This window comes from Parambassis ranga, chromosome 7 (genome assembly GCF_900634625.1).
Source record: "Parambassis ranga chromosome 7, fParRan2.1, whole genome shotgun sequence".
NCBI classification, from domain to species: domain Eukaryota; kingdom Metazoa; phylum Chordata; class Actinopteri; family Ambassidae; genus Parambassis; species Parambassis ranga.
The window spans coordinates 16,347,803-16,374,747 of record NC_041028.1 but is presented as its reverse complement, the minus strand read 5'-3'; the positions used below and the strand labels follow the sequence as shown (position 1 = coordinate 16,374,747).

At 40.5% G+C, this 26,945-nt stretch overlaps 1 protein-coding gene across 2 annotated transcripts; it reads right to left on the bottom strand.

The window, feature by feature from the left end:
- Window positions 1–2,955: 2,955 nt before the first annotated feature.
- mgll (monoglyceride lipase) lies at window positions 2,956–25,150 on the bottom strand. 2 transcript variants are annotated; one of them, XM_028408896.1, is made up of 8 exons: window positions 24,996–25,150; window positions 23,596–23,731; window positions 17,585–17,691; window positions 14,131–14,267; window positions 8,545–8,655; window positions 7,893–7,982; window positions 7,047–7,262; window positions 2,956–6,943 (listed from the first exon to the last, which is right to left on the bottom strand). In XM_028408896.1, exons 2-8 carry the CDS (start codon window positions 23,721–23,723, stop codon window positions 6,812–6,814), a joined length of 921 nt encoding a protein of 306 aa, XP_028264697.1. In that variant the 5' UTR covers window positions 23,724–23,731; window positions 24,996–25,150; the 3' UTR covers window positions 2,956–6,811. The 2 variants fall into 2 exon arrangements, with proteins under 2 accessions (XP_028264697.1, XP_028264695.1); XM_028408894.1 differs by lacking the exon at window positions 24,996–25,150 and having other exon boundaries at window positions 23,596–23,990.
- Between the last annotated feature and the right edge of the window lie 1,795 nt (window positions 25,151–26,945).

The following is a 26,945-nucleotide window of genomic DNA, read 5'->3' as shown; positions in this document are numbered from 1 at the left end:
TCCTTTCTTACTATCTTGTCATCTACTCAACCTTTCAAATCACATTTTTTCAGTCTATTTGCACCATATTTGTACACATGCAGCTTTTCTGCATTAATATTGTTGCTCTTATTTTTCCAACTTCCTGCTCCTGCTTCAGTCCATTGAGTCAGTTTTTGCCCAACAGATATTAACCAGTCAAAGTGCACTGTGTTTACCGAGAATGGGTCTAAATGGACCTTTTCTGGGTGGTGTGCTAAAACAACTACGGCCCATCTCCCCTTCCATTTCTATTTCTCAGCTGTCACTGAGATAAAGCTGTTGCCATGGCCATAACAAGCCCGGATTTAATTCCTTGAACCTGTTTCTGATTGGCTACGGTCTTTTGTTTTCAACAAACACAGAGGGAGAGAAGACCTTCAGGCTCCCTCTGCTGGGAGAATAAACTTCACATTAAACAAAAACCCACTCAGCAAACAATATCCTGTTAAATTTGTTCTGTTTCAATATTTATTCAATACAAACCACAGCACAGAATACAGAATTATATGCATTTATACAACTGTGCAGACAGTGTAATGTCCACATTATCTGTATGAGTACAGATAAATAATGTAAGAGCAGAAAAAGATTAGCCTGTGAACCTTTTTGTCATCCCTTGTCATGAATAATCATCTATACTGTCTGAACTGGGCAGCATATAGCCTAATGCTTGTGTATTCCCTGTGGAGTGAAAGGATTTCCCAGCGGACACACAGGGAACACGAGCAAGTGGCGCCACAGCCCCTACTGAAAGTGACAGATGAATATTCCCATGTACAGTGTGCTTTCTGTTCTTGGCTTTCCTTGAAGTGTCTTCCCTTGGGAGTTACTACTAATGTGCTTCCACCAAACTTCCATAAATGACTCAAGGAGAGCCACTAGCCTACTTTTTTTCCAAAGTGAAGGGGGGTGAAGACAGAGAAAATGGGGCAGAGAAAAAAAAAGAAGATGATGAGGATAGTATGTGTTCTGCCCTTTTTAAAATATTTCCACATGTCGTCTTCGGGTGCTGACATTAGGATGACAGAGGAGAAGAGGGCTGCGATAGACAGAATTACTTTCCACCGTAGGAAGTGGAAATAGCTCCAAGCCAGACTGAAGTATGCTAGGGATGGTCTGGAGAAAGATTACACAGTTTGAAAGTGTGTCATTTGGTCAGATGAAACAAAAGTAGAGCTCTTTGGTCACAGAAGTGTTGCCCAATGTTTACCCAAAGAACATGGTTTATAATGCTGTGCATCATGGAAAAAGACTATGTGATGATCTTATATCTCTTCTAGTAAAGAACTACCTCCAGGAAAGCATAATGATCATTATTGACTCTCCTGCTCAAAGCTCTGACTTAAATCTGAGTGGAAATGTGTGGAGTGTAATAATGTGTCCATGCCAAGAGTCCACAAAATCTGGAGGAGTTTAAGAGATTGGCCAGAGAACAATGGGATAAGATTTGTCAGGAAACCTGTTGAAAACTACACCAAGTAACTCTTTTATTAAACAAACAAACAAAAGCGGCAAAGACTCGAGTCGCCATCATAAAGATCATTTCTGTCTTGTTAACATTTGATGCCAGAGTCTAAAAACTCAAATATAGGTCAATGAAAATAATTGAAAATCTCAACCAAATCCTCAGTTCATTCTTGCTTTGCGTTGCATGTGTGTGCGCGGCAGCACTAAGCACATTCATATAACCAAGCCCGCCTTCAGTGAGGTTTCTGATTCAATACTGCCACCTGCTGGAATACTATTATAGCTATAGTATAACTTATTTTAGCATCAGTCTTCAAAACCACCAGAAACCAGGCCAACAGGCCAACCAATGTCATGCTCTACTTCTCACTACTTTACTTTTTATTAATGTTATTTTAGCGTGACAGAAGTCAATGAAAACATACAGGAAGTAATGAGGAGAGGTGGGATGAGAAGCAGCAATAGATGCAGGCTGGAATCGAACCTGCACCAAAATGCACAAATATGAGGCCTGGATCCAGAAGTAGGTTACAACACCGATGATTGTTTTATTTGATATTGAATATGTAAGCTTAAAGTATTTGATTTAAACTGTTTCAAATGAAAGTGACGACACAAAAAAGGACACATGATGCACACAAACATTTGATCTGTGTAGCCAGAACACATTATTACAGTGTTGAAATCTTGCTCCAAGTAAAACATAAAGATAAAGCAAACAGAAAACATGATACGAGAAAGCTGTTAGTCATGTACTGTAGTTTATTTTGACATTGCGAACAGTCTTATAACAAGTAGTTTGACATTCAAAAGTAATTCCATAATTACACTTTATACATACATCTTGAAGTATGGTGTAACATTGTCAAGTGACAACAACGAACCAGTGAAAAGTGTGGAACAAAAGAAAAAGAAAAAAGAATGTTTGTCACGTTGGATGAATATCAGCGCTGGACTAATCAAATAAAGTGTCAGTCAGTTAAAACAAACAACACATAACTTTACAAGGAAGACTCAAGAATGCCATGCAGATCACTGCCTATAAAATCCAACATGATATTCCACTTTTTCATAATTGAGAAATGATGTGGCACCTTCTGCTCCGTAGCTTCACATTTGCAGGCTATATGATTTCAGTCAGACATGTTACAAGTAACACTAAACAGAAATATTTATTATTCATGCGCGTCACGTGACAAAAGTGCACAAGTGATGACAGACATAAACACTAAATATCCAATTTTGGTGTATGGATTTATTTGAGACTGCATTCTTCTATTTGGAATTTGTTTTATAATGATTATTTGTGATATTTATTTCATCCCTTTGATGCATTTTTAATGAAAACGTCTCCATTGGATAATGCAGCCATTCATTACATAACAGTCTTAGTGGATTACAAATCCTTGTGTATTATCCTTGTGCACTACCCAGAGAGAGGCTGAATGTCTTAAAACAAACAAACAAGGGGGTTCAAAGGAGCTGGGAGGTATTCATGTGCTGTAGCTTAGCCTGTACTGTCAGAATTATAATCTCTTTTTTTTTTTGACTCCCCCGATGGGACAGAAGACATACAAGGAAACAGACAGACAGGAAACAGATGTGTGACTAAAGACAGCCAGAGTAACAGACAAACAGATCTGCAACTATCTTCGTCAAACCCACAAACATCAACTCAAACTTTAGCACAAATGCACACATTCATCAGTTATTAAGGCACAAACAACAACAGGACACAATTAGAAAATAGATATACAATACATAGTGTCACAAAAATCTCTTTTCAAATAACTCATAGGCCCAGATACCTGCAGTTCAGTCTCCAAAAATATCTTAACTCTGATCTGAGGGTTTTTATCACTGCAGGATGACAATGACTATCACTCAAGTCTGTTTGATTTTAAGAAAAGTTCTTGAAAAGCAAATACACAACACAACAACGCTTTAGTGGTAATAAAAAATAAACAAAACAAAACACACACATTTGATGATTTGGGGACTGCACACACATGTTGTAGTTGTGTTATGGTTGACTATGTAATGTAAAAAAGTGCCTTGTAAATAATTTTTATTTAACATAAATCTCTAAAAGAGGCTATACTAGATAAATAAAAGATATGTACTGTACAAGGCAATTTTCATTTTCATATTATATTACAGTTATATTCAGTAATCAAGCAGTGTGACTAACCAGTAAGATGCAATATTTTTTAAAATGTTATCTGCACGTTTAAAAGTCATTGAAGGAAAAGCCTTTTTTCACGTATTTACAGTATTTTTGGAGGTGACATCTTCAGCTCTTGTGTTAAAACTGGCCTGTGCCTTTTAGTCCTCCATCACATGCGGAGGCTCTTTTCTTAGAAACAGTCATAAAGTCTAAAAAAAAAAACAACAACAACAACGGCCCCATTGACAAACCAGTAGGTCAATTGGATTTGTCACAAAAGCCGCAACCCAATTAGATTCAGTGTTCTCCTGCCCTCATTACTTCCCCTTAATATAGAACGTCTGTCCTGAATAAGGAGGATATTAACAGTCCAGTGGATTATTAGACAGAGTGCTGCAGTTATATCTGTCACTATGGCAAACCCAATTCATGCTTGTTTAACAATGCTGGCTTTACATTATGTCTGAAATTGTAGTTAGAATGAAATCTAGAATCTGGATTCTTTCTCATTTTTAGATTCGGATCACACCATGGAATGGATGTGGGGGAAAAAAACACTCACACACAAACTTTGGATCATTTTTGCTTTCTACTACAAAGCGCAGAGCAGAGACAGTGTTGAATTCAGTGAATATGTGCCACTCTTATTATTCACTGTGAGCTGATAATGCTAATTATGTGCTCTCTTATGTTACACAAGAGGGAATCCTTAGAGCAGCAAATGGACAACGGGGCCCTGAAAGCACAGAAAGGTCTGCCATACTTCCTGTATCATTATTGAATACACATTTTTTTTACCAGTGCTGCCATGGTTACGACGGTTACTTCTCTCTCATCTCTTTTCCACCTTTTTTTTTTTGCTTGCTATCTCTTCACCTCCTCGCAGCTAGCGTTGGCATTGATGTGCATGTATTCTGACAGGTAGAGCAGTTAAAACGTGGCCCTACATAGGCTACTGCCGGGCTGGTACCACTGTGCCGATCAATGTGGCGTGGCGCTATTATGAGTTCGAGCACGGCTGGGACTGTGTAGCCGCCTTTGTGTGCCTGCTGCAGCCTAATCAGGGCTAGATTGTGTTTGAAGTGCTTGTGATAAAAACCCCTTGCAGTTCTGGTGGATGTTAACCATCTCACTCCCACTGAGACTGATGAGAACATCTACATTTATGTATGCAACCATGGCAATGTGATCTGATTTGATATATATTCTGACGCCTGTTTTAAAATAAGCTTCTATCCTTATATGTGTTAAGATGTCTGCACATATGGACATATTGTGCGCTTGGCCGATACGATATAACATAACTCTTGACTGTCAACCTGGGACATCATCATCATCATGTGCCTTATTATTTACAAGCCATACTTTGATGTTTGCCACTGTTGGATTACTTGGTTAGGTTCAGGAAGAAAGCTGGCTGTTGTTCCCCGATTGGCCACTAGAGGCAGAAGGAACTTTACAGCTGAAATACATGCTCTTGGTCCCTATACATAATGTCCCTGTTGGAGACAACTGTGCAGGCTTGAAGTTATGCATAATTACTACTCTGAACAAAAAGCTCTAGTTTTACAAAGGAGGAGGTGAAACAGTGAGACAACATAAAGGGGACAGAGTGAGGCTGACATTCATCCCATTCCATCAGTCTTTTGGTGGTCACCCTGGTGACAAACTTATAAAATGGAATAATATAAGTCTGCCATGGTTACACATGAGTAACGGTCACCATGGATACCACATCAGGCTTCCCCTACACTCTCTACAGGAGTCTCTTTGAGCTTCTGGGTGAAAAAATAATAAGGGTTGCACAAATGAACTTCTATCCAGGAATGCTGCAAGTCGACAAACTTTCAAATTTTTTTTGATCCCTTGGATGCTGTGCGGTGTGCACCTTTAAAAAATCTCGTTGCTGAAAAAAAAAAATCTAGAACTGCTAATTACAGTCTACCTGAAAAATATCAAACTTTGAGCTCAGTGTGTGTCTGCTTAGGTTATAATTAACTATCAGATACAAAAGCTACTGTGACATTATTGCTGTGGTTCAGCTGGACGCATATTTGAAGCCGAGGCTGCCTTTAGGTACGGCACACTGCTGCTGCTGTAGTGTGTGAAGTGAGGAAGTGAGAAGAAGTGAGAGTCAGGCCACTGCTTTGGCCTCTTCTACTAATTAACACAGAGTTGGCACAAAGTCTATTTTTACTTATTGCCTAAAATGAAGGTATGACAGCTGTTTCACATCCTTCTGTAACCCCTTTAAATTCACAAGTAATTAGAAAACAGACAAGCACTGTACGGACTGTACGTATTTTTAAAAAAAAATGCAACAGCACCAAACAACAGATGCTATATGTGAACGATGTCCGATGTTTCCTTCTGGTGTTCCAGCTGTGCCCTACAGCTGAATGAACTCAAAGGTCAGAGGTCACAAAAGAAAAGAGGTTATTTGACCCGTGACCTCGTCCCTTTATAATCCCCCCCCTCCTCCCCTTCACCTGGTTAATTTGCCTTAAGCTCACAGACATGCATAGCACTGTTTTTTGTGGGAAGGTGATGTTTTTTGCTGTTCACACTGAGCTGGCTGAGTTACTTGTTTGGTTCGGAAAATATCACTGTGAGATATCTTCTAAATTACTAATTAGTGGATTGGTATTAAAAACAGATATTAGGCTGGATTTTGAAGCAAAAAAAAAAAAAACAACCCTTTAATCTATCAGGTGCTGACCATCTGTCCTCAGGCCAACCATCTGTTCCCAACCGGAACAAAAGAAACACATGGTGGAAGTGAGGAGAAGGCAGGACTTATTAGGCTGTATATACATAGAGTGCTTACAGTGCCTGTATTAAAAAAAGTGACCTTTTTCAAAAATCTGTGTTTTGTATTGTTAACCAAATGAGCCCACACGCTGTAACACATGATGTGCATCCCTGATCATAGGTTATTCCTGGGAAACTGACCACTGCTCTGCTTAGCATCTAGAATAATGATAATCTAGCTTAAATCAGTGGTCTGATTGGTGTTTATGCCCAAAAGGATTTATACACAGAATGCCCATCTATATGCCCACATATAGATCCCATACAGTAGTATTATTATGCCCGATAGACTACAAGAAAAATGAACAAAGCTCTGTTTCCTTGCAGTAGTCAAGTTGTGCAAATCTACAAGCCTTCCGGTTGTGACGATGTCGTTGGGGGGAGGCGTTCTGCGATCCAGGTGGTCACTTCTTTCAGCACGGACTCAGCTACCTCCGGGAGGTCGTGGTGAAGAGCGTGGTAGCCTCCCTCATAGACCTAATGAAACATTTAGAAGAAAGATGAGGTGCATGCGAAGAGAAAAAGAAAATCATCAGGCTGAAATCAGCCAAACATCTACATGAATAAAAACCTTTCCCACCTTGATTTTCTTATCGGAGCTCGAGGCATTCTCATACATCACTTTGGAGCCTCTGATGTCACAGAGTTTGTCGGCATCGCCGTGAAGGAGCAGGAAAGGCCAGCTGATGGATGGGATCTCCCTCTCGATACGCGCCGCCGCACCCATAAGCTGTATGCCAAACGAAACCCGCAACCCGCCGTGGAAGTTCAGCTCATCAGTATCATAGGCCTCCACCTGGCACAAAATATTTCAGACATTTCAGACAGTGTCCAAACAATTGATAGAAAAGGGGAAATTGGTGGAAATTTCACATTAACACAGAGTAGAACTGAGAGCAGAGAGCACACCCTGTTCACACATGCTGTCACACACACCTATTCATGCCTGTTGTAAACTGCGTTTCTCAGGTGTACTGTAAATAATGAATGATTGCAAGCTGAGACGTGACACAAGATCATCTCTTTAAGAGGACAGGAGTCTGTCCAACAATGTTTTAATTGACGGAAGGACATAAAAACAGACAGTAAGACAGTGGACAATGTGCATGCGCCAAAAACATCAAACAGGTTATACAGGACATGTGGTTGTATTTACAACAAAACCACTATTGTCCTTTTGTCCTGAAGGTGACACAGTATGTGCGTCCTGTTAATAAAACACATGTCGCAACACAATGTACTAAATGCTTGGACAGACATTAGAGTTGTACCTCATCCTGTGACTGTCTAAAAATATGTGACTTCACACGCACACATTTCCTCCATGAGGCCTTGGAAATTCTATTTTCTGCCGCCCTCCCCTGGATTACAGTAGACTGCTTGACCACCCACAATCCAATCATGCCCACCCACATTTGTCCCTCACCTGCTTTTGGTCCCGTGAGACCCATTTAGACTCAATGGAGCCCATAGAAAGGCTGGGCAGCATGTGGTTCAGGATCTTTGCCATGAAAACCTGCAACAAGGAACAGACAAATACTCTTATTTTAGTCATAACCACTTTTACATGTCAGAGCTGAAAAACACACACACACACACACACATTTATCCCTGTGAAAAAGTGATAACAAGTCTCCATGGCAGCTCGGTTAAAATGGGATACACTCAGTAGGAGACGGCTAATGCTGTTTGTGTGCTTCAGTGGAAACAACATTTAAAATGTGCCACTGTTTTCAGTAAGACACCTGGGGCAGCATTCACAAACATCCAAAGAATCCTCTCAGAGTGCTCCTAACCTTGCCTAAAAATTCCTCCCATATGTCTTCACAAAGTGTGTTTGTGTCATAAAATCTATTCGGAAGTTGTTACACACTCTTAATACACAAAATACAAAAAGAAATCTTTTTATAGCATTGCAAATGTTATGGAATATTTACATATTTACCTAAATTCCCTACAGGTATTAATAAATTCAATCTAGATCTTAATTGCACTCTTGAATTCTAACTCCTAAAGTTAGACAGAAGAAGAATAGAGATAACACGAGAGCCATAAGTGGACGAATGTTCATGCTGTACCTTGAACGGTGTGGCGGATTCTGGGTTCATCTGGACCAACGGAGCAATCAGAACCACTCCAGCAAAATCATTGGGTCTTTCACAGGCTGTCAGGATGGAGATGGCACCGCCCTGATGGAAAAAAAACACCCACAGTACATTTAAGTGTAAGAGAAACTGTCCTTTTAATTGTATTTAAGGAGAAATGCATACACCATGATATATTCCTAAACCTAGTTTTTGTTGCCTAAAGTGAACCAAAACTTGGAAAAGTTAGGGAACACAATATTTCACTGAATACTGCCATGTAGACGGCATTTAATCCTTTTTAACAACTCAAATGTATGTACAGCACTGTAATCTAATAAATACTCAATGGAGTCATGTCAAAGTTGTTATTATACGGTCAGCTGATCACAACTTATAAAGCCCTTTTGATTGGTTGTCATGGTAAATCGGGTACTGCTAAGTGCTTCTTTTTGAAACCCTGGACTTATATAATTATAGATAGGAATGGGTTGATAAAAACGATGCTAATGTTTTGACTCTGAAAAAGTAAAAGTAACTGTGGAGCACCTTGAAAATAACATGTGTGCTTTCTTTATCCTAGAGTAGAGGGGCAGGAGAGAGGGTGTCTTCACTCCTGAGATAGGAGTGGTAAAGTCTTAGCAAAGTAGGTGAAAGGTTCTGTTCCCTAAAGCAGTGGGAACACTACTCGGAGGTCAAGGCTAACATAAAACAATCCATCTTTTGTTGCTCTACACAGACTGGAACAGAAATGTGAACGCGAAGGCCACTGCCATCCGGGGCACAATGTGCAACTGTGTAGCTGCAGCGAACATCAAGGCGAGGCCTGAACCTCAGGCACTCATGCTGACATTTCTTAATTGTGATTTAAATCCTGTGATGTAAGGCCATGATAATTAGCAGCCCTGTGGCGGCCAAAGCTTAAATCAATTTACCACGGCGGACACAGGCGCGGTTTCTATTCTTGTACGCAGCAAGTGCAGGACACACACACACACAAACACACACAACTGCAGTGACTCTGAGTGGGTGAATACACCCCCTCCTCTCTCTCTCTTTCTTTCTTTCTTGGGACAAATTGGCTTCAACTTTGCTTATGTGAGGGGTCTTTGTCATTTCTGTGAATATTCATCAGTGCAGGGGCCAGTGGTGGGTTCACTCCAGCACAACATAAAGCCATAAAACCCATCAGAACATTTTCTGCTGGCTCCCGACCAAAAAAACAAAAACAATGCCGCTGAACCGTCATTAAAAAGATGAAAATTCCTCCCTGACGTTCGACTTTTTGATTTAAAAAACCTACTGAATGTGATTTCACTAAATGATGACTGATAGTGAGGTAAGTGTTAAAAGGAAAAGGAAGAGCGAGATAGAGACTGGATGACAAAAAGGAGTAGAGCAGAGAAGCTCTTTGAAAAGCTGATTAGAGGCTTTCTTCCACTTTCTATCTCTGAATGCTGGCATTCAGTGACACACTGTCAATGGGTCCACTTTCCTGAGGAGCTAGCATACAAACAGACACTTTATGAACTACACAGCTGAACACAGCATGCTCTCACACACCCAATTTTGTTGTCATCATAGGCATTGCGACCTCATCCCAAGTATTGTCTTTCATTTTAGCATTTAAAGGAGCTTTTCAGTTACATTTCTTTCTTTCCTTCTGTCTAGATGATAGTTCAGATCTTTTTGCATAAACCGACCTTCAACTGAGCTGATTCACGGTGCATTCAAAAGGCTGCTGCTTTATTGGAACTTTTAGATGAAGATTCAGACACTCTGCTATTCATCTAGTCTCTAAATAATTCCATCTTGTTAGAAGCAACAAGCTTCTACTCCATTTTCTTGGCTGCCATGGTAACAAGTGCATAGCACTCTGACTGCAACCCTACCTACATGGTGGCTGTGTTCCATTGGGGAGCTTGTATCCTTCAATGGGACAAGACTCCTACTTTTTTCCTGACAATGGAAGGGCCCGGTATCCCAGGATACACTGCATTAACAGTTGGATTATTTTTAACCTAAAAAGCGGACTCCACAAACTCTCTTGTAATTGCTAAATGCAGGGACCATGATAAACAGGAAGTCTTCCACAGACCAGACTTTTCCATTTAACAACCTTTGAGGTATATGATGCACAGACTTCTATAGACCTTGTCATTCTGTGGATGCAGCCTCTCAATTAGGACGCAGTTTAAGCAGTATGAGTCCAGAAATACATTTTACAAACATCAGTGGACCTTTGGGTTCTGTCTTGGGATTACAGAGTGTAAACGATGTGTTACATGGATCACTAGTTCATTTTTATCTTGGCTGGAATGAAAATAAGAGAGTCTTGGTTCAGCATGACAAGACTCTGAATGAGTAAATAGATACAGAAAGAGACATAGAGCAAAAAAGCTGAATAAATAGAACCTCAACAGTTACATAAAATGCTGCCACTGAGGAAGTAGGTCAAATGAGTCTGGGCCAGAATACTGATGGAGAAGGACAGAAATGAGGAAGAGTGGGAAGGAGCCAAGGCTTAAGGCATATTTGTCAGCAATCCCATGAGCTGAAGCAAAAAAAAAAAAAAAAGATGAATTAAAGCACTGATTAATAGGAAACTATTAATCAGTGCTTTTGCTGTCTTTTGGCCTAGTCATCGTATGTGTCCTGTCCATGTTCTGGTGCTCCTAAACAGTGAATGGAATACTGGTACTGGTGTAGCGTGACAATCTGGAACAAGCTTCTCTACTACTCTACTTTTTTTTTACTTACAGAAGTATATACAAACACCTGCTGTTTCAATCACTTTGAAAATGAGACCCCAACTGTCAGGAACAGACTAATAGAAACAGGATGCAGAGTCACAATGCTGGGAAGCAAAGAAGAGAGGTCTACGAAAACATGGTGATAAAATATTTGTCCTGGGTCGGGCTCCCAAAACACGCGATCTGAAGTTTTATTTAATTGAAAGGAAAAGAGGTCAGGACGAAGCAGTGGATGGAGGGTTAGTTAAGAGATGGTGGGGACATAAGGAGGAAAAGAAGAAGGTCTTTCTGTTAATATTTACAGATTTGATGTCTAAACAGGCAGTCAGTGTCACAGTGGAGTTTACACAAAACGCTTTGCCTCTGATGTCAGAGTCTGATGACCGTCCTTATATACAGCAGACTACTGCTGCACTGGCCAAATAAGGTTCGCAAACAGACACATTAATTAAACAACGTGTTGTCTAAAGCATCTAAAAAGCCCGGCTGACAGGGAGAGAGGAGATGGAGGAGCTGTCGTCCTGAATGGATCACAGTTAAGTGTACAAATATGGCAGAACATGTTTGGATAATTAAAAAAAATTTCTGTAATCATTTCTAATCGTTGAAAAGACTCATAAATGTTTAAACAACGTGGGGAATCCATTTAAAAGCAACCACGGGTTTCTCTAATGAACCATCTGTCATCATTGTATCATAAGCCATCAGGTTTAAGACTGAGTCTCATTAAACCGCTAATATCTCTCATTTTCTTGGCCCCCTGGGATTCAGTGGATTAGGAGAAGTTTCGTTTTGCCTGACAAGTTCAACAAAGTCCTTTCTAGCTGATACATAAATCATCTTTTTGTGACGATGCTAATGAATCTACCATTATGATATCAGACGAAGACCTCAACAAAACATTAACAAAAAAGAGGTTACCACAAAACAGCTGGCTGAGGTACAATGGATGACAAATGTAAGCAATCAGGAGTGGATATATACATATATTTTTAAAGACCTATTACTATACTATCATTAATAGTCATTAGTTGAAACTTCTTGGTTATGTTTAGGAGCATGTTATGGTTTAGGTGGCATCATCAATTGTTATTCAAATCTACAGTCCCCTATTAGCCACTGGCTGCTGACTTCACAAGTTACTCAATCTCCAAAGACCTTTTTGTCAAAATTATACAACTGAATTGTTTCAACTATATTAAGACAATACAAGCGTTGCATAATTAAGTGTGTGACCGATTCGAGTGACAGGCTGACTCACTTTGAGAGCGGCCTGCTTACATGACTGTTCGCCTACCACTTTGCCTATATTTGGAATAATCAGGAGTTCAGGCAGTGCCTACATAGCCACAGATGCAAAATGGCTCACAGAAGATTTGCCTATATTTATTATCAACTATAGCTTCACATTTGGACAATTGCTGTTGCTTTCCGGATGAGGACAGTTTATATTGCCAGTGCCCAAAAGTATGGAATGTTATTAAGCCTTACATAATACAACATTTTGTTGTGTCACTGCAAAACCCCACAAACCTATGCACCTTTTTTCAAACAATGCAACTTCATTTTTCCAAAAAGCTCATTATCCCTGCTGTAAAAGCTATTTCTGTCAAATCCAACAAGCTCGCTGCTGTGCTGCCGAATAACAAGGCTCCACGCTTCTCGCGGCGAAGCATTTCTGTGAGGAATCTGCACGTCTCCTCAGCTTGATACGCCTCACAGCTGCAAACCCAAAAAAAAGGCTAAAACGGTGTTATTTGTCTTCAGCCTGAAATGTTTTTGACTCGCACAGGTGGTGCAGACTTGAGCACACACAAAGGAGCTCTTGTTTCACGTGTTCTTGACAGTGAAGGCAGCTTAAGATACAGTGTGACACTACGGCGTAAAGCTTTGTACACGAAGACGTCTGTGTGAATACATAATCAGAGCCCGTTCACCAAATAGACACAAGTTCATGGAAGTGCAAATAGATTCGTCCGATAAACACTCCCAGTAATCATCTATTATATAAGTTGTCAATACTGTTTGTGCTCTGTTAGCTGCACTTACAGTTTGTGGGTCATAGAGCGCGGCAATGAGGCTGTGATGCCTTTACTCTCATTCAACAAAGACTCTACATATTAGATAATACACACGTGCTGAACTGTGTCTGTACTGAAAATAACTGTAGACCAAACTATTTTATCAACACCACAGATACACAGCAGCATTTCCCACCCTGTATGACAGTGCAGAAGGACAAAACAATAACAGCATTTTATACTGGGAAAGACACAACAACAAGGCTGATAACAACTGGTTTGTAGATGTTGAAGAATGCCCCAAAAATACCTTTGAAAATAAGAAAGATCTATCACAATAATACAGAATATTTAAGGAATTCATGGTAATTAATTGCTAAATGATGCGACGGCTTAACTCACACGCCAGATTAGTTTAAGGAAACAACTGTGTTCCACACAGTCAATGACATTGGCTGCTAACACTGAGCACACTCTCTTCTCTCGCTGTCTACAAAACCAGCCAGGCAGTCCTTGAACCTGTAAACTGCTCTGTTGGAGGTTTTCAGTGTCCTGCAGCAGCTGCAGGCGGTGGGAATGTGTGTCAGTGTGTAAAAGGTGAGCAGGAGTTTTTCTCAGAAGCACACAAAGCGTCCCTGAACTGGAATTTGTCCATGATACAGAGCCAAATTGGAAAACATCATCAAAAGTTAAAAATAAGATTTTACTGTTTAATAATACTAGTATCCCATAATAAAATGAAGCTGTGTCTCCCCATGTGGAGCTAGCACTAAACACTTTATGACTTATTAACAGGTTTTTTTTACCATAGAGTGGCCCACAATGAATACTGGCAGGTCAGGGTGCTGGGACTTCATCAGGTCGATGTGCTGGAGGGAGTCTCGGATGTAGACCTGGAAGTCTTTAATGTTCATCCTGTCGCCTTCACTCTGACCATGACCAACTGCAAAGAGGGAAGAAGAGGACGAGAGTCAAACATGCTGCTATTTGTATATGGCTCCAAAAAGGTAAACATGAATCAAGACTGTCCTATTATAGCTTCAAGGCTAAGCATAAACACAAGCAGCACGCTATCAAGTCTAGACAAAAAAAACACATACTTTAAAAGTTGCATAGACTATATAAAGATTAGAGAGTCACAGAGAATGTAGGTGCCAGAGGAGAAAAAAAAAGTGTGACTGACAGAAGGAGAGGAGGGAGACTGTGTCTGAATATGTATGTACATATACTGCATGTGTCCTCTCCCCCAGTTACTGCAGCAGGAACCGAGAAGGGAGACGGGCTGCCATGGCAACCAACGAACCGATAATACCAGCTCCTAAACATTTACGACGTGTGTGAGGCTCACACCTTCTCGCTCTGTGTGTCCTGTACATATGACCGTCCCTCTGCGGTTTTTCTGCTCATCAATCAATCGGAGCAATTGTCTCCAGTTGTGTCCAATTACACACCTTATAATAACAATGGATAGGTTTTGCTTGGTCCATGCTAACTCTTAAAGAATACCTGGATTTAAATGTGGGTCTATGCATATGGTAACTCCATTGACCAAAAGCTTAGTGACTTATCAAGCCTTGGAGCAAATATTTTCTCACTGGATGGTACATTTTATATGTGCATAATGATGTGGACACTGTCCAGGCCCATTTGTAGAGACAGGGATGTTCTTTCACAACACACTGGAAAGATCATTTCTTTGAGCTTTAATGCTGTTGAAACAGGAAGCTGATGAACAAAGTTATCATCTAAATCCTCATTATATGCTCTAAAGCTGCCACAATGAAGCCAATGAGAGGAAGTCTGGAACTGTTAGTCTGCAAACAGGAACAACGTTAGGACATTTATGACCGGTTCATCCATAAAATGTCATAATGGGACAATCGATTTCATGCAAACAATCACCAGCTGCAGATCTAGTAGGCTGCAGCATTAAGACTTTCCCTATCAGCAGCTGTTAGGCCTGACAGGAGACATCTAGTAGATATACAAAATGCAGGTGTTTGATGACACCTACCAGGACTGTTGAGAGCTATGGTCAGTTCAAATTAATTTGTTAAACAAAATGTGCTCACAACTGGAGATCAGACAGCTGTGCCTGCCATTGTCTTTTTTTTTCGATTATATGACCCTTGACCTGAGAGGTTCTTTTGCACTTGTTAATGTGTGGCAAGATACAAAACACTAACTGAACAATTAAAAGAGCTTGTAAATGAATAACTGAGAATACAATGTCAGTGCACTTAAAATGTAAGAACAAACCAGATTGACTTGAGGAAACACAGAGTGAGGAAGACGCCTTTTACAATACTTGAAAAGGGGAAGAACACGGCTAGGACGAATGAGACAGAGTGAAACCAACAAAACAAAAAGACAGGAAGGTAAACCAAAACACACAAGGGATGACAAGTACCAAAATAAATCAGGAAGTATAACCCAGAGACATAAAACACAACATTAGAAATATTTTTAAAAGCTGTTTTTCCTCATTACTCATGTCAAAGAAAACATCTTAAGAATTCTCATCATCATAGCTGTAGGTGTCTGTGTGAAAAAGATCTGTACACAATTACTACTGGTGGAACAGACTCCTTCTATATAATAAGAGTGAAAGATCTCAAATCCGATAAAGCACTGCCTGAGGCCTGAGTATGAGAATAAGAGAGGAAAAACTGGTGTCTGCAGGGACGTGTTCCTTATTGTTCTTGTTCCATTGAATGAACTGCTGCTGTGAGAAGCCTCATTCATCTTCATCAGACACCTTTTTTTTACTACCACTGTCAGCTCTTTGATATCTCCACCTCTATAAAGCTGAGCTACAGCTGAGTCTTTTCCTCCACTTCTCTCTCTGTCTCTCTCTCTTTCTGTGTCTTCTGTTATTCACCTGTAGAAAAGTTCACACATGTTGCTGCTCAGCTGTCAAAGCTTTGATTAATAAGTGTGTGATTTCAGAGATTTCTGCCTTGATAAGTTGGGTGTGGACGATACAGGAGATGCTGTGTCGGGCTGTAATTCATCCTCATGTCTAGGACGCATGAATATTGGATAAGGATAATCGTGTGTGTCCTTATAGCATTGTCAAAGCACCCACGATCATTTGTGCTCACACATGTTGGGGACACAAATGTGAGCTTCTAAAAGCATGGAAAGATGTGGCCCCACGCCAGGCACGTTTAGTTTTTATGCCACTTGATCAAACACTCACTCAGACACTCAGCAGGAAACCCTATTACTGATATTTGAATATAAATTTGAGATTTCACACTACACCAGGCCTGGGCAATTATTTTTTTATTTTATTTATTTATTTATTTTTATTATTTTTTTTGCGATGGCCACATAGACTTTCATAAAAATCAAAGGACCCCTGATTTTTTATTTTTTTTTAATAAATAATATATAAATAAATATCTACTTTGAGTGTGGCAGAAGCACATTGAAGCGTCTCCCCGCACACACACACAGTGCAGAGCAGCACAGGTGGTGTGAAGAAAACCTACTAAAGAAAACCATTAAAAGAGTTAAAACTGGTTAAAAATAAACAATGAAACCCCAAGGTGAAAGTGAACTATGTCAGCTGCAGCGCTGTGGTCACACCCTGTATGCACCTTGGGAGTTTCCATGCGCTTTACCTGAATATAGTTTCCTGGGCAGCATTAGAGGCGTGCTGGGGCCGGGTCTGGCCCTACTTTGCCCAGGTCTGCATTATGCCAAACTCATGAAAAGGTTTGCTTTAAAGCAAATCACAACTATCTTTTCAACCAACAAATTATATCTCCCTCATTTCTCATTACTGTGCATCTTCCCCTGAAACTGGCTGGAGGCACCCTGAGGAGACACAACTCACTGAAACTCTTTGGTGTGGATTGTTCATTTAGATCCTATCAGGGCCACTTTTGCCAGTTTAGTCAAACTTGTTAGATTACAAGTTTACCCAAGGGTTTCCCTTTGTCTTAGCCTGGATTAGGTTAAATTTGTCTTTTGGACGAAGAAAACCTGTTTGAAGCCTAGATAAAAGTAAGCACATCCTGGACACATTTTTACTGAAACCTGCACAACCAGTAGTAGTAATAATAGCACCACATTCATAGCACACCTATTCACTGAAAAGATGCAGCGATGCATAACATCGCCTAGATGTTTTTGTTTTTGCTCACAGGCTCACAAAATGAAACAGTTGATGGATTTTCTGTGAACAACATGAGTGGAACCATCAGTGTAGGCTGCACACGTGCAGATGCGGTGCTGTAATTTGTCACTCACCATGGTCGTGAGCAAACACCAGCAGGGACAGTTTCTTCAGTCTCTCTGCAATCTCATCATATGGTCCGCTATGCTCCCCAGCTCCATGGGCAACAAATACCAGAGCCCTGGAATGAAAAAGACAGGAGAGGGGGGAAAGGTAACAAAACAATCAATATGTTATTTTGATTTATTTTTTTCCTCCATCATCATGTGACCAAAACAAAATGTGCAACTTCAGCTGTCTGCTCGATTGCTTCCTTCTTCAATATAAAAGTTCAAAGAAATGTTCTTTCCAGTTGAAGAACTTGTCTGTCCTGACCTTAACACCCTTCATCAAAAGCTCGAAAGACTGGATGTGAAACCAGAACAATGGCGGCCAGCATAGCCTATAGCTCAATACCTGGGAGGCGGCAGGCTAACACCTCAGAAACACGATCTGCTGGGAAGCTGGCCGACCAGTAGCTAGAACAATTGGAGGCTACCTGACAAGAAAGCTTATCAGGCAAGTATCAGGTTAACCAATAGGAACATGTTCTCTCTATGGCATCCCTAGCATCAATATGACCTGAATGTGCCCCCATAATGGCGTATAGGCACAGAGGCACGCCATACTGGTCCCAATGCCTCACCGGAGTTTCCACGGCACTGTGAACAGTTCTCTCCTGGAAAAATGGGCTGTGGGCAGCAGCAGCAGCAGCAGATAATTTGCATTTAAAGCACAGAGTGAAAGCTCATTTGAAAGAGGGGTACTTATTCTAGTAGAATGGTCGAATAAACAATCATCTCCTTCACCCATGCACTGCAGCCCTCAATGTTCAGAACACAAAACTACTCCGATAAAAAAAAAAAAGGTGAGTGATGCATTTGTGTGTGTGAGACACACATCGAGAGGCAGGATGAGGTGGGAAAAAAATGACAGATGATGAGCGCCAGAGAATGACAGTATGAAGGCGAGGCAGTCTGTGTTGTCAAAGATAACAGCTATCCTCCATCTGTCCGTCTGCCTGCCTCTACACACCCATGCACGCCCAACTCAAAACAGACATATAGGAATATGAGCCAAAATCTTCCACATGTATCCTGATTTCTGACCTACATCTATGTAATCATGGTTTGATGTAATAAAAATATAATCTATATCCAAATATTTTACTCACTTATTCAGCTCTGGAGCTAAAACTTGCACTATGAAGATGTTGCAAGTGGCCCCTGCATATAAAATGAGATATCCTTTTCTAAGTAGTCCAGTCTCTTCCAGTATAGAAGCAGGTTTTTCCTTAAGGTTGTGCTTCTTTTATTAGAGAACATTAAGCAGCAGCAGCAGCAGTGCTGTAAAGCCTGTAAGAGCTTCAATCAGCAGCGGCAGACAATTAGCACATATGTATTCAGCAGCAGAGAAAAAAGAGGGAAAGGAGTGAGGCAAGCTGAGAGGAGGGGGGAGGCCGAGGAAGAGCAGAACAGAAGTAGCTGTTCATCAGGATTCATTAGCAAATTTCACTCACTGCTCTTCTTTCTATCTCCTTTTTTTCATGAAGCCATCAGGCTGAGACTTCCTCTGCGCTCAAGATGTGAGTGAATGGGTTTCTTTGTGTAAGTATAATGTTCTGTAACACACATCGGAGGGGCAGCGGGGGATTAATGGTGCTAATCTGGATTCACTGTAAAGACAATTTTCAATTTACAGTGAATCAACAGTCCAGTGGTAATTATGTGCCTTCTCTCCATCCATCATTCTCTGTGGTAATCTCACTTTGTTCTCCCTCTCACAGCCTTTCTTCATCTGTGCTTTAAGTACCAAAGAAGCTAAAGATGTCATCACCCAAAGTTCTGACAAATGTCTGCATTCATATAGCTACAGGCGAGTGACAATAAGCAGGCGTCATCAGCATGTTGGCTCAGTAATGAAAGAGCCAACTCACTGTTTACATTCAGCTCTAGGGGGTCTGGTAAGTGTGAGGCTGTGATGCCTTCACTGACACCCGGGGTCATAGCTAACAGCAAGGTCCTCACTGATTTGGTGTGTGTGTGTGTGTGTGTGTGATCATAATACAATATCCTTGATCGTTAACAGAGGTGTTATTGGCGTCCAGTAAGCTGATGTAAGCATTCTCAGATGCACATTTACACAAGGTATTAAGGTGTAATACTGTAATGATAGGGCAGCTACAAGAGTGAATATTGATTGAAACATGTAAGAACCATTTATTTTATATTACAAACTTGTTTTATATTATTAGGGTTTTTAACCGTCAGGTCATAGTATTCATTATATGTAATTATGTGCCAAAAAACTGCTACTGATGCTAATAAACTAATTTTCATGACTTATTACTGCACAGATATGGAGCAATAAGAGGAAAATTCTGCTCAAATGCCATTTTTATATTTGATATTTCATCATAGCATTTTTTTTTGGACCACACTAGTCGAAAAATACTGGCTGCAGCCTTGCTGATATACCTGAGTGTTCTATTCTGATGATTTTTCCTGAAGCAGCTTCAGTAAGCAGTAAAAAGGGTGTCTGTTCTCATGGTCTCTCTTCACTCGCCTCTCTCTTATCTCACATGGGAACTTAAAACCCACTTGTCTCTCACGCCATTTTTGGTTGCTGGAACAACAAGGCGTATAACCAGCCTTATTAAAACACTCACAGAGTCCTCCCACTGGCTCTACTCAGAGCTTCTCCAAACAACCACAGGCCCTAATCCCTTTACAATGCAAATCTGGCAGGGTACTCCACAGTTACAGAGAACTCATAAACTACATAAACAGCACCTCATTTCTCCATCATCAACCCAAACATCGCATCAGCTATACACACACATTTCTGGGATGCTCATACATTCTGTGGCTGTAATATTAAATCCAAATCTCGGTCTCGTGGAGTTTTTCACCAAGTGATGAAAATGTCAGCATTCAGATTTAATTATTTTTTGTGAAGCATTTATCAACACATCCTTACACACGGCTTTGTTCAGTACTCTGTATGTGCCTTGTGGGTCATATGCATTTAAGCCTTTTATATATTGTGCACAATATCAAGAGTTTTCTGTATGAGAAATGAGGACAGACATAATGGAACAGCAGTAAACACCACAATTTGACGTCATTAAAGTATAGTTATTGTTGATAATTGGTGCCTGTGTCTAATTCATACTGACTTCTTATATGATTTTTTTGTACTTTACTGCTTCTTGCTGTCCCCACATAAATTACCTATATAGCCTACTACTTAACACAGATATAGGACTACAGTAAATAAAGTAATTTATGGAAATCATGCTGAAAATCATCTGAATAATCAATAGTAAATGACACCATCAGTGGAAACACAGTGTGTTCTTGTTTCCATCCGTTGGTTCAATGGCCCAGTTAGACTTTAACTGGAGGATCTGTCAATTATTACTGATGCCATTACCTTTCACATACTTCCTGCATTTAGTGAAAGGGCCATTTAGAGCCAAAACCTTTCACCTGAAAGTATCCTTATCCTAATAAGAAACATAAAAAATGAGCTGTACTGTTATACTTTTTTTTAGTTTTGACCATCATTACAGATAAAGCCATTAGTAACAACTGTGTTGATAAACTTTACAGCTACTCTTTATTACGTCCTGCTAAGAGACGACATGATGACCAACGCAGTGCCCAATCAGCCATGACTTGTTGCCATGGTGATTCCATCACCTCCAAGGTAGAAAAAATACATAAAAACACCTAGAATGAGAGCAAATGGTGCTTTAATGAATAAGGCTATTAAAACTTGTAAATAAAATGTAATATATCCAACAATAACATATACTTGGAAATAAAATCTCACACTAAAGCCTTTTAAATAACTTGGGTACAAATTGAGCACAAACCAGTGTGTAGCCAGCCTGGGGGTGTTAGGACAAGTATTCTGGAAATTTCATTCATGTTTTTGTTGGAAGCAAAAATATACATCCACATCCTTTACATTTTTATAGCTTTTTAAAATACAGAAAAATATTGTCCTCCTGCAGTAGAACCCAGAACTCGGGCTATGAAGGAATCAGTCACAATCAGTCCATTAGTAAGAATGTTAGCATGTTATGGGCAAAATCATCTTAGCAGTAATAAAGGGGAATCAATTCAAATCAGTTCTGATATTTAATCAACACTATTTTAGCCAAAACTAAAATAAAATGTTAAGTTTACCGTCTAATAGTTAAATAATTGTTTGTCTTGAGAGCGCCCTCTAGGTGAACTGCAGCCTGTTTCAGTCCTTTCAGACCTTCAAGTGAGGTGGCAGAGCATTGTCAGGTTAGCGACATGCCCTGCTGTGTGAAAGGGGCCTATAAAACATGCAAATACTGCCTAGTTAACAGGAGCTGCCAGCTCAGCTAGAGCTGAACTATCCTATAAAGGTGTAACTGCTGCCAGAGCTACTGAAAATCCTACAAAACCCAAAAACTATCCAGTCTGCACTTACAAAAAGAAGCACCAACATGAGTTTTTTCCCAGAAATGTACACATCATGTTACACATCCCTCTTACATGCCTCTGTAGCATGCCTGCATGTATTTATAGCATGGTTGGCCTCCAGTGGGAAAGCTCCACTGCTTCAGCTCTAAAACAGTTATAACACAAAGCACTATTTTAATCCTGTGGTGATTCAGCTTTTTATTTCCACTGAAAAATATGACTGTCAGTGTAAATATAAAGTTGTGGGATGACTGTTTTTTATGTATTACCAAGACTTGTTGATGGAGGTTTAAACAGATGAGCAATGTTTTTGTCTTGTCTTGTCTTGTTGATATGGGATGGGGATTTGTGGGTGTCAGTACAAAACCACCTAACAACAAAAACATCACAACACCTCGAGGTATACACACAAGCAGCCCTGCATACAAATACAGAATCCACCAAAAACACACACTGTGAGGTAGAAACCAGCGGGGGTTCTATGGAGCAGTTACACAGCACAGGCGGCTCTGCTGAGATGCGTGTGAGTATGTGTGTGATCAGTAATATCTTGATTCCAGATGTTGCATTAGACTCTGGTTTCAGTCACATCTCTCTTTCCTTCTGCGCCCTGCATGCAGCTATGTGGTTTGTAAGTGGGTGTGACATCTGTGTTCAGTTTCACAAACACATGAGTGCAGAAAAAGAGGCCTCCAACAGCAGACTGTGGAAAATCCAACACCGGTCAGAAGTGTTGTTTTCGCTCTTTTTTTAAAAGTGGTATAGTCTTTTTTACACTCTCCTTTACATCAGAGTGCTGTATCAGACAGAATATCAGGCTTTTTGCAGTAGAAACCTCACTGTGTCCAGGACAACACCCTGACATCTGATTAATCTGCGTTTTCTCTGCTGATGCTGACATGCTTGTGGCATCATCATTAACTGTCCTGGGCTCTGGCATGAAGTGATTGCTAAACGACGGGTGAAAAGATTAACTCTAAAGCTGATATATTAACATTCGTTTTTGTGTTTATGTGTCACTTAACGTATTTCTTAAACAGGGCCATGACCCAGAATGAATCACTGGTGCATCTGCTAGATTAAGAGATTCTAAGAGATTAACATAATTACAGTGTTTATATTTTTTGAGGCACAGAGTAAGAGCAAACTGTCCAGACTATTGCAGTAAGTGTAGGCTGCTTTCAGTTTTAATTAGTGGTCCAAGGGATAGCATGAGGGACATATATGTCTTTAAATGTATTTTTAAAGAATAAATGGGAACCTGTTGGTTTGAAACTACACTCTCAGAATTAGATCTGCACAGAGCAAGGTGTCTATATTAGGCCTACACCCTGCAGTATATTTGTAGTTCTGCACTGTAAATGTCTGCAGATTGAAGCCCCCTTTTAGAAAGTTTGAAGACATTCCAGGGCTGAAAACAACCATGTGGATTGGATTACTGTCTAAGACCGGATCCTTTTTTTTAGAAGCTCCACTAAAAATCAAGACAGTGTGTTGTTTAGGTTACACTTCATTTAACGTGCATGTAAGCAACAGACAGCATGAAACATTTCCGCTATAGTTTAGTATTTCCCTCCACTGACCTTGGCGTGACGTCTGGCTTATAGTAGCGGCAGAACAAGTGCAGTCCGTCGGCGTTGACGATGTGCTGCAGGTCGGCGTAGGGGACTCCCTGCGGGCTTCGCCGCGGAGCAGCTCCCGGCTCGGGCATGGAGGGGTCTGCAACAGAGACACGGAGCAGCGATGACAACATATCCCATCCGTAGAGGTAGCAGCTGATGCCGGCGACGAGCAGACACGTTCCAGCGGTCACGGCGTTCATCGCTGCTGCTGCTGTTGTTGTTGATGATGTTGTTGTTCTGTTGTCTAGGCTATTAGTTGTGACGCGTGTCGATGATGACAGTGTATGTACCTTTGATTATTCCGGATTTAATCCGGAGCCATACACACACACACACCATACACTCGCACACGGAGGCTGTTGTGAGCGCGTCCGCAGCCACCGGCGTTACGTCACGAGACCATATGCTCTGTAGATCTCTCTCTCTCTCTCTCTCTCTCCTAAAACTCTCAGTGTCCACATGCTCTCTCTGTTTTATGAATTCAAAGACACAAATGAAAGAAAAATAACAAAGCTCAAATCGACTATTTACTTTTAATGTTGTATTATTTTATATATAATCAATAATTGATACTTTCTTCCGGGAAGCCCAGCAGGCTCTCTCTCTCTTCATCCCCCTCATCGCTGGGGCTTACAGTCCAGGTCCAGCATTACAGCGATGAAGAGGATGAAGTGGAGTGAACCACCTGGCACACTACCGGAAATAATAATTAAAAAAAAACTCTGGTGTGAACTGTGCAGCTATTATAGAGTCGCCTTTCAAGTATGTCACGCTGTAAACCTGCACACCACCACGTCTCTGCAGCCCGGACACCAACATCAAAATAAATATATAATAATAGAAATGCGCGCACCCGGCACTCTGATTGATTGATTCCTCGTGAACATTTTGTTTGTGACGGGATCATAGCAGGAATAACAGACACGATCGTTATTATTATCGTTATTATTATTGTTATTATTATTATTGGAGACTGTTTAGATGGCATGTGCGCGCACACCTTCCCCGCGAATGTTTCCATCTTTGCTTTCATACACGGTAGAATAACAGTGGCACGTTTACATCTAAACGATTGAGCTTTTCCTTATTATTTTTTATAGTCTGATAATTGATCGATTCATCCGCTGGTATCGATCCACACATGCCTGTAGTCCACAGCAGTGGATTTCTGCGCGTAATACTGAGCTCTGCATGGATTAACGAAAAAATGCTGAATGAAGCCTCACAAGATGCGGATACCACTGCAGAAACTAACATGCAACTTAGAACAGGATGGACCTGACGATGGAGATTAAAACACTCATATTGTCACACACACACACACACAGATTATGAGATTATTATGAGAATATGGAACTGACCTGCACAGGCGCGTCTCCAGCGAAGTTTCAGCCTGCTCTCTGTGTGATCGCCTCTGCCGCGCTCCGTCTCTCTCTCTCTCTCTCTCTCTCTCCTCTCTTGACCTAACCAAGAGAAGAATGCGGAGACGTTTGGGGGAGAAACTAAATAAGTGTTCACACACACACCCTCTCTGCCCCCTCCCCCTTTCTATCTCTCTCTCACTCTCTCCCCTCCTAAAGCTTCACAGATGAGTCCTCATGGTCCACATGGTACATTGTAGTACCAGGATCATTTATGATGTGAGAACAAGCTGATTACATCATTTAAAAACAACCTGCTCATCCTCTTTCCTTCTTCCTCATATTTAGAACGCACAAAACTTTGAGTTAAATTACATTGATGTGAATGGATCAGGGTGAAGTGGGACACTGTGGAAATTCTATTTATATATGTATATCCTTAACCTCACATCATTATAAAGGCATACTTTATTAAATCATAAGATGTGTGGCACATGTGTCCCTTATGCCAAATCATGTAGTAATATATAGAATAGGATGCAAGTGACCAATCACAATCAAGTATTTAATACAGTAATGTAATGTGAGTGCCTCAGATTAGTTTAGATTAGAACGACTGACAGAAACATCATCAAATTAACATGATCCTTTGACGTGACCTCACAAAGGGACTATACTTCCTGTTTTCCTCATGACATCATGTTAGTTAAAATCATGCAATTCCAACAACACAACAACGCCCCTGCTTGGATTCAGATCCATTAGTAGAAGAGGTAAACACTGCAGCAAAGCTGTCCCATACTCTGCACTCACAGCTGAATGAGCCGAGCATCTGGGCTCTGAGCTCCATGACGGTGACTTACTTATTCAATAACCGCACATCATTTCATCACGCTCTCAGCTGATTGAACTAACTCATATGATTTGGTTTGGAGATCATCAGTTTGTGCTTTGTAGTAGCTCAGTGAGTGTGGAGTTGTTTGGCCGTTCCAGAGTGAGCTACAAACCACAACTGGTCACTAGAAAAGTATTTATGAGTGCAGCTTTAAAGTTAAGCAAACATTCTGGCCTCAGACCTCTGAATTACTGCCTACACAATGACTGTAAATTTCTTGTGAATTTCTTCATTTCTTGTGATTTTTGTCCTTTTTTGTAGAACAGGAGGTATTTTGCCAGTAAAAAGGCAACAGCATGGGTCATATTGAGCATATGAGCTGTTTTGCCAAAGAGCATAAAACTTTAATGAAAGCCATTACTTGAAAATCAATTTGTTTTGTTCCAACTGCGGATCATCGTGTTACTATTCCAAAAAAACAATGACTCATTTAAGCCGCTTTTAGTTAACACAAGAATGCTGTTCTCCAGACACTCCTCTAACCACTCACAGACACACGCTCACATCAATATGCTTCATTTCTCTAAAAAAGCAACAAGCAGCAGATATTCCCCCAACTTTCTGAATCATGTTTGTTCTCATTTCCTGAGGCTCTTAAATAATTCCATGACAGGCAAATCCCCTCCAGACGGGAAAGGAGCGCATGCTGCATGATCTCTTAGATCTTTTCTGAAATATTTCCTGTCATGATGCTCCCACTTTAAAACATCTTCCTTAAAAAAACTCACATCAAAACTGGCTGTGTTTGAAGAAGTGAACTAATGTTTAACATGTTTCATTTATGTGTGCAGGTAGTTGTTGAGTGTTTAAAAGCCAGTGTAATAATTTACAACATGCAAAGCAGCTGTAGACATTACTCTGCATTATATTGGCATTCATTTCATAGGCTGATAGAACAGAAACACCTTGTACTGTCAAGCATGGCATGTATTCTCATTATTCTAAAGGCAAATGTGAGGTCATCTGTCTGACCGTTAAAGCTTGATAGAGACAAACAGCTCTCCAGGGCTCAGACTTGAAGCCAATGTGGAAATGTTAAAAGTTGCAGTTCACAA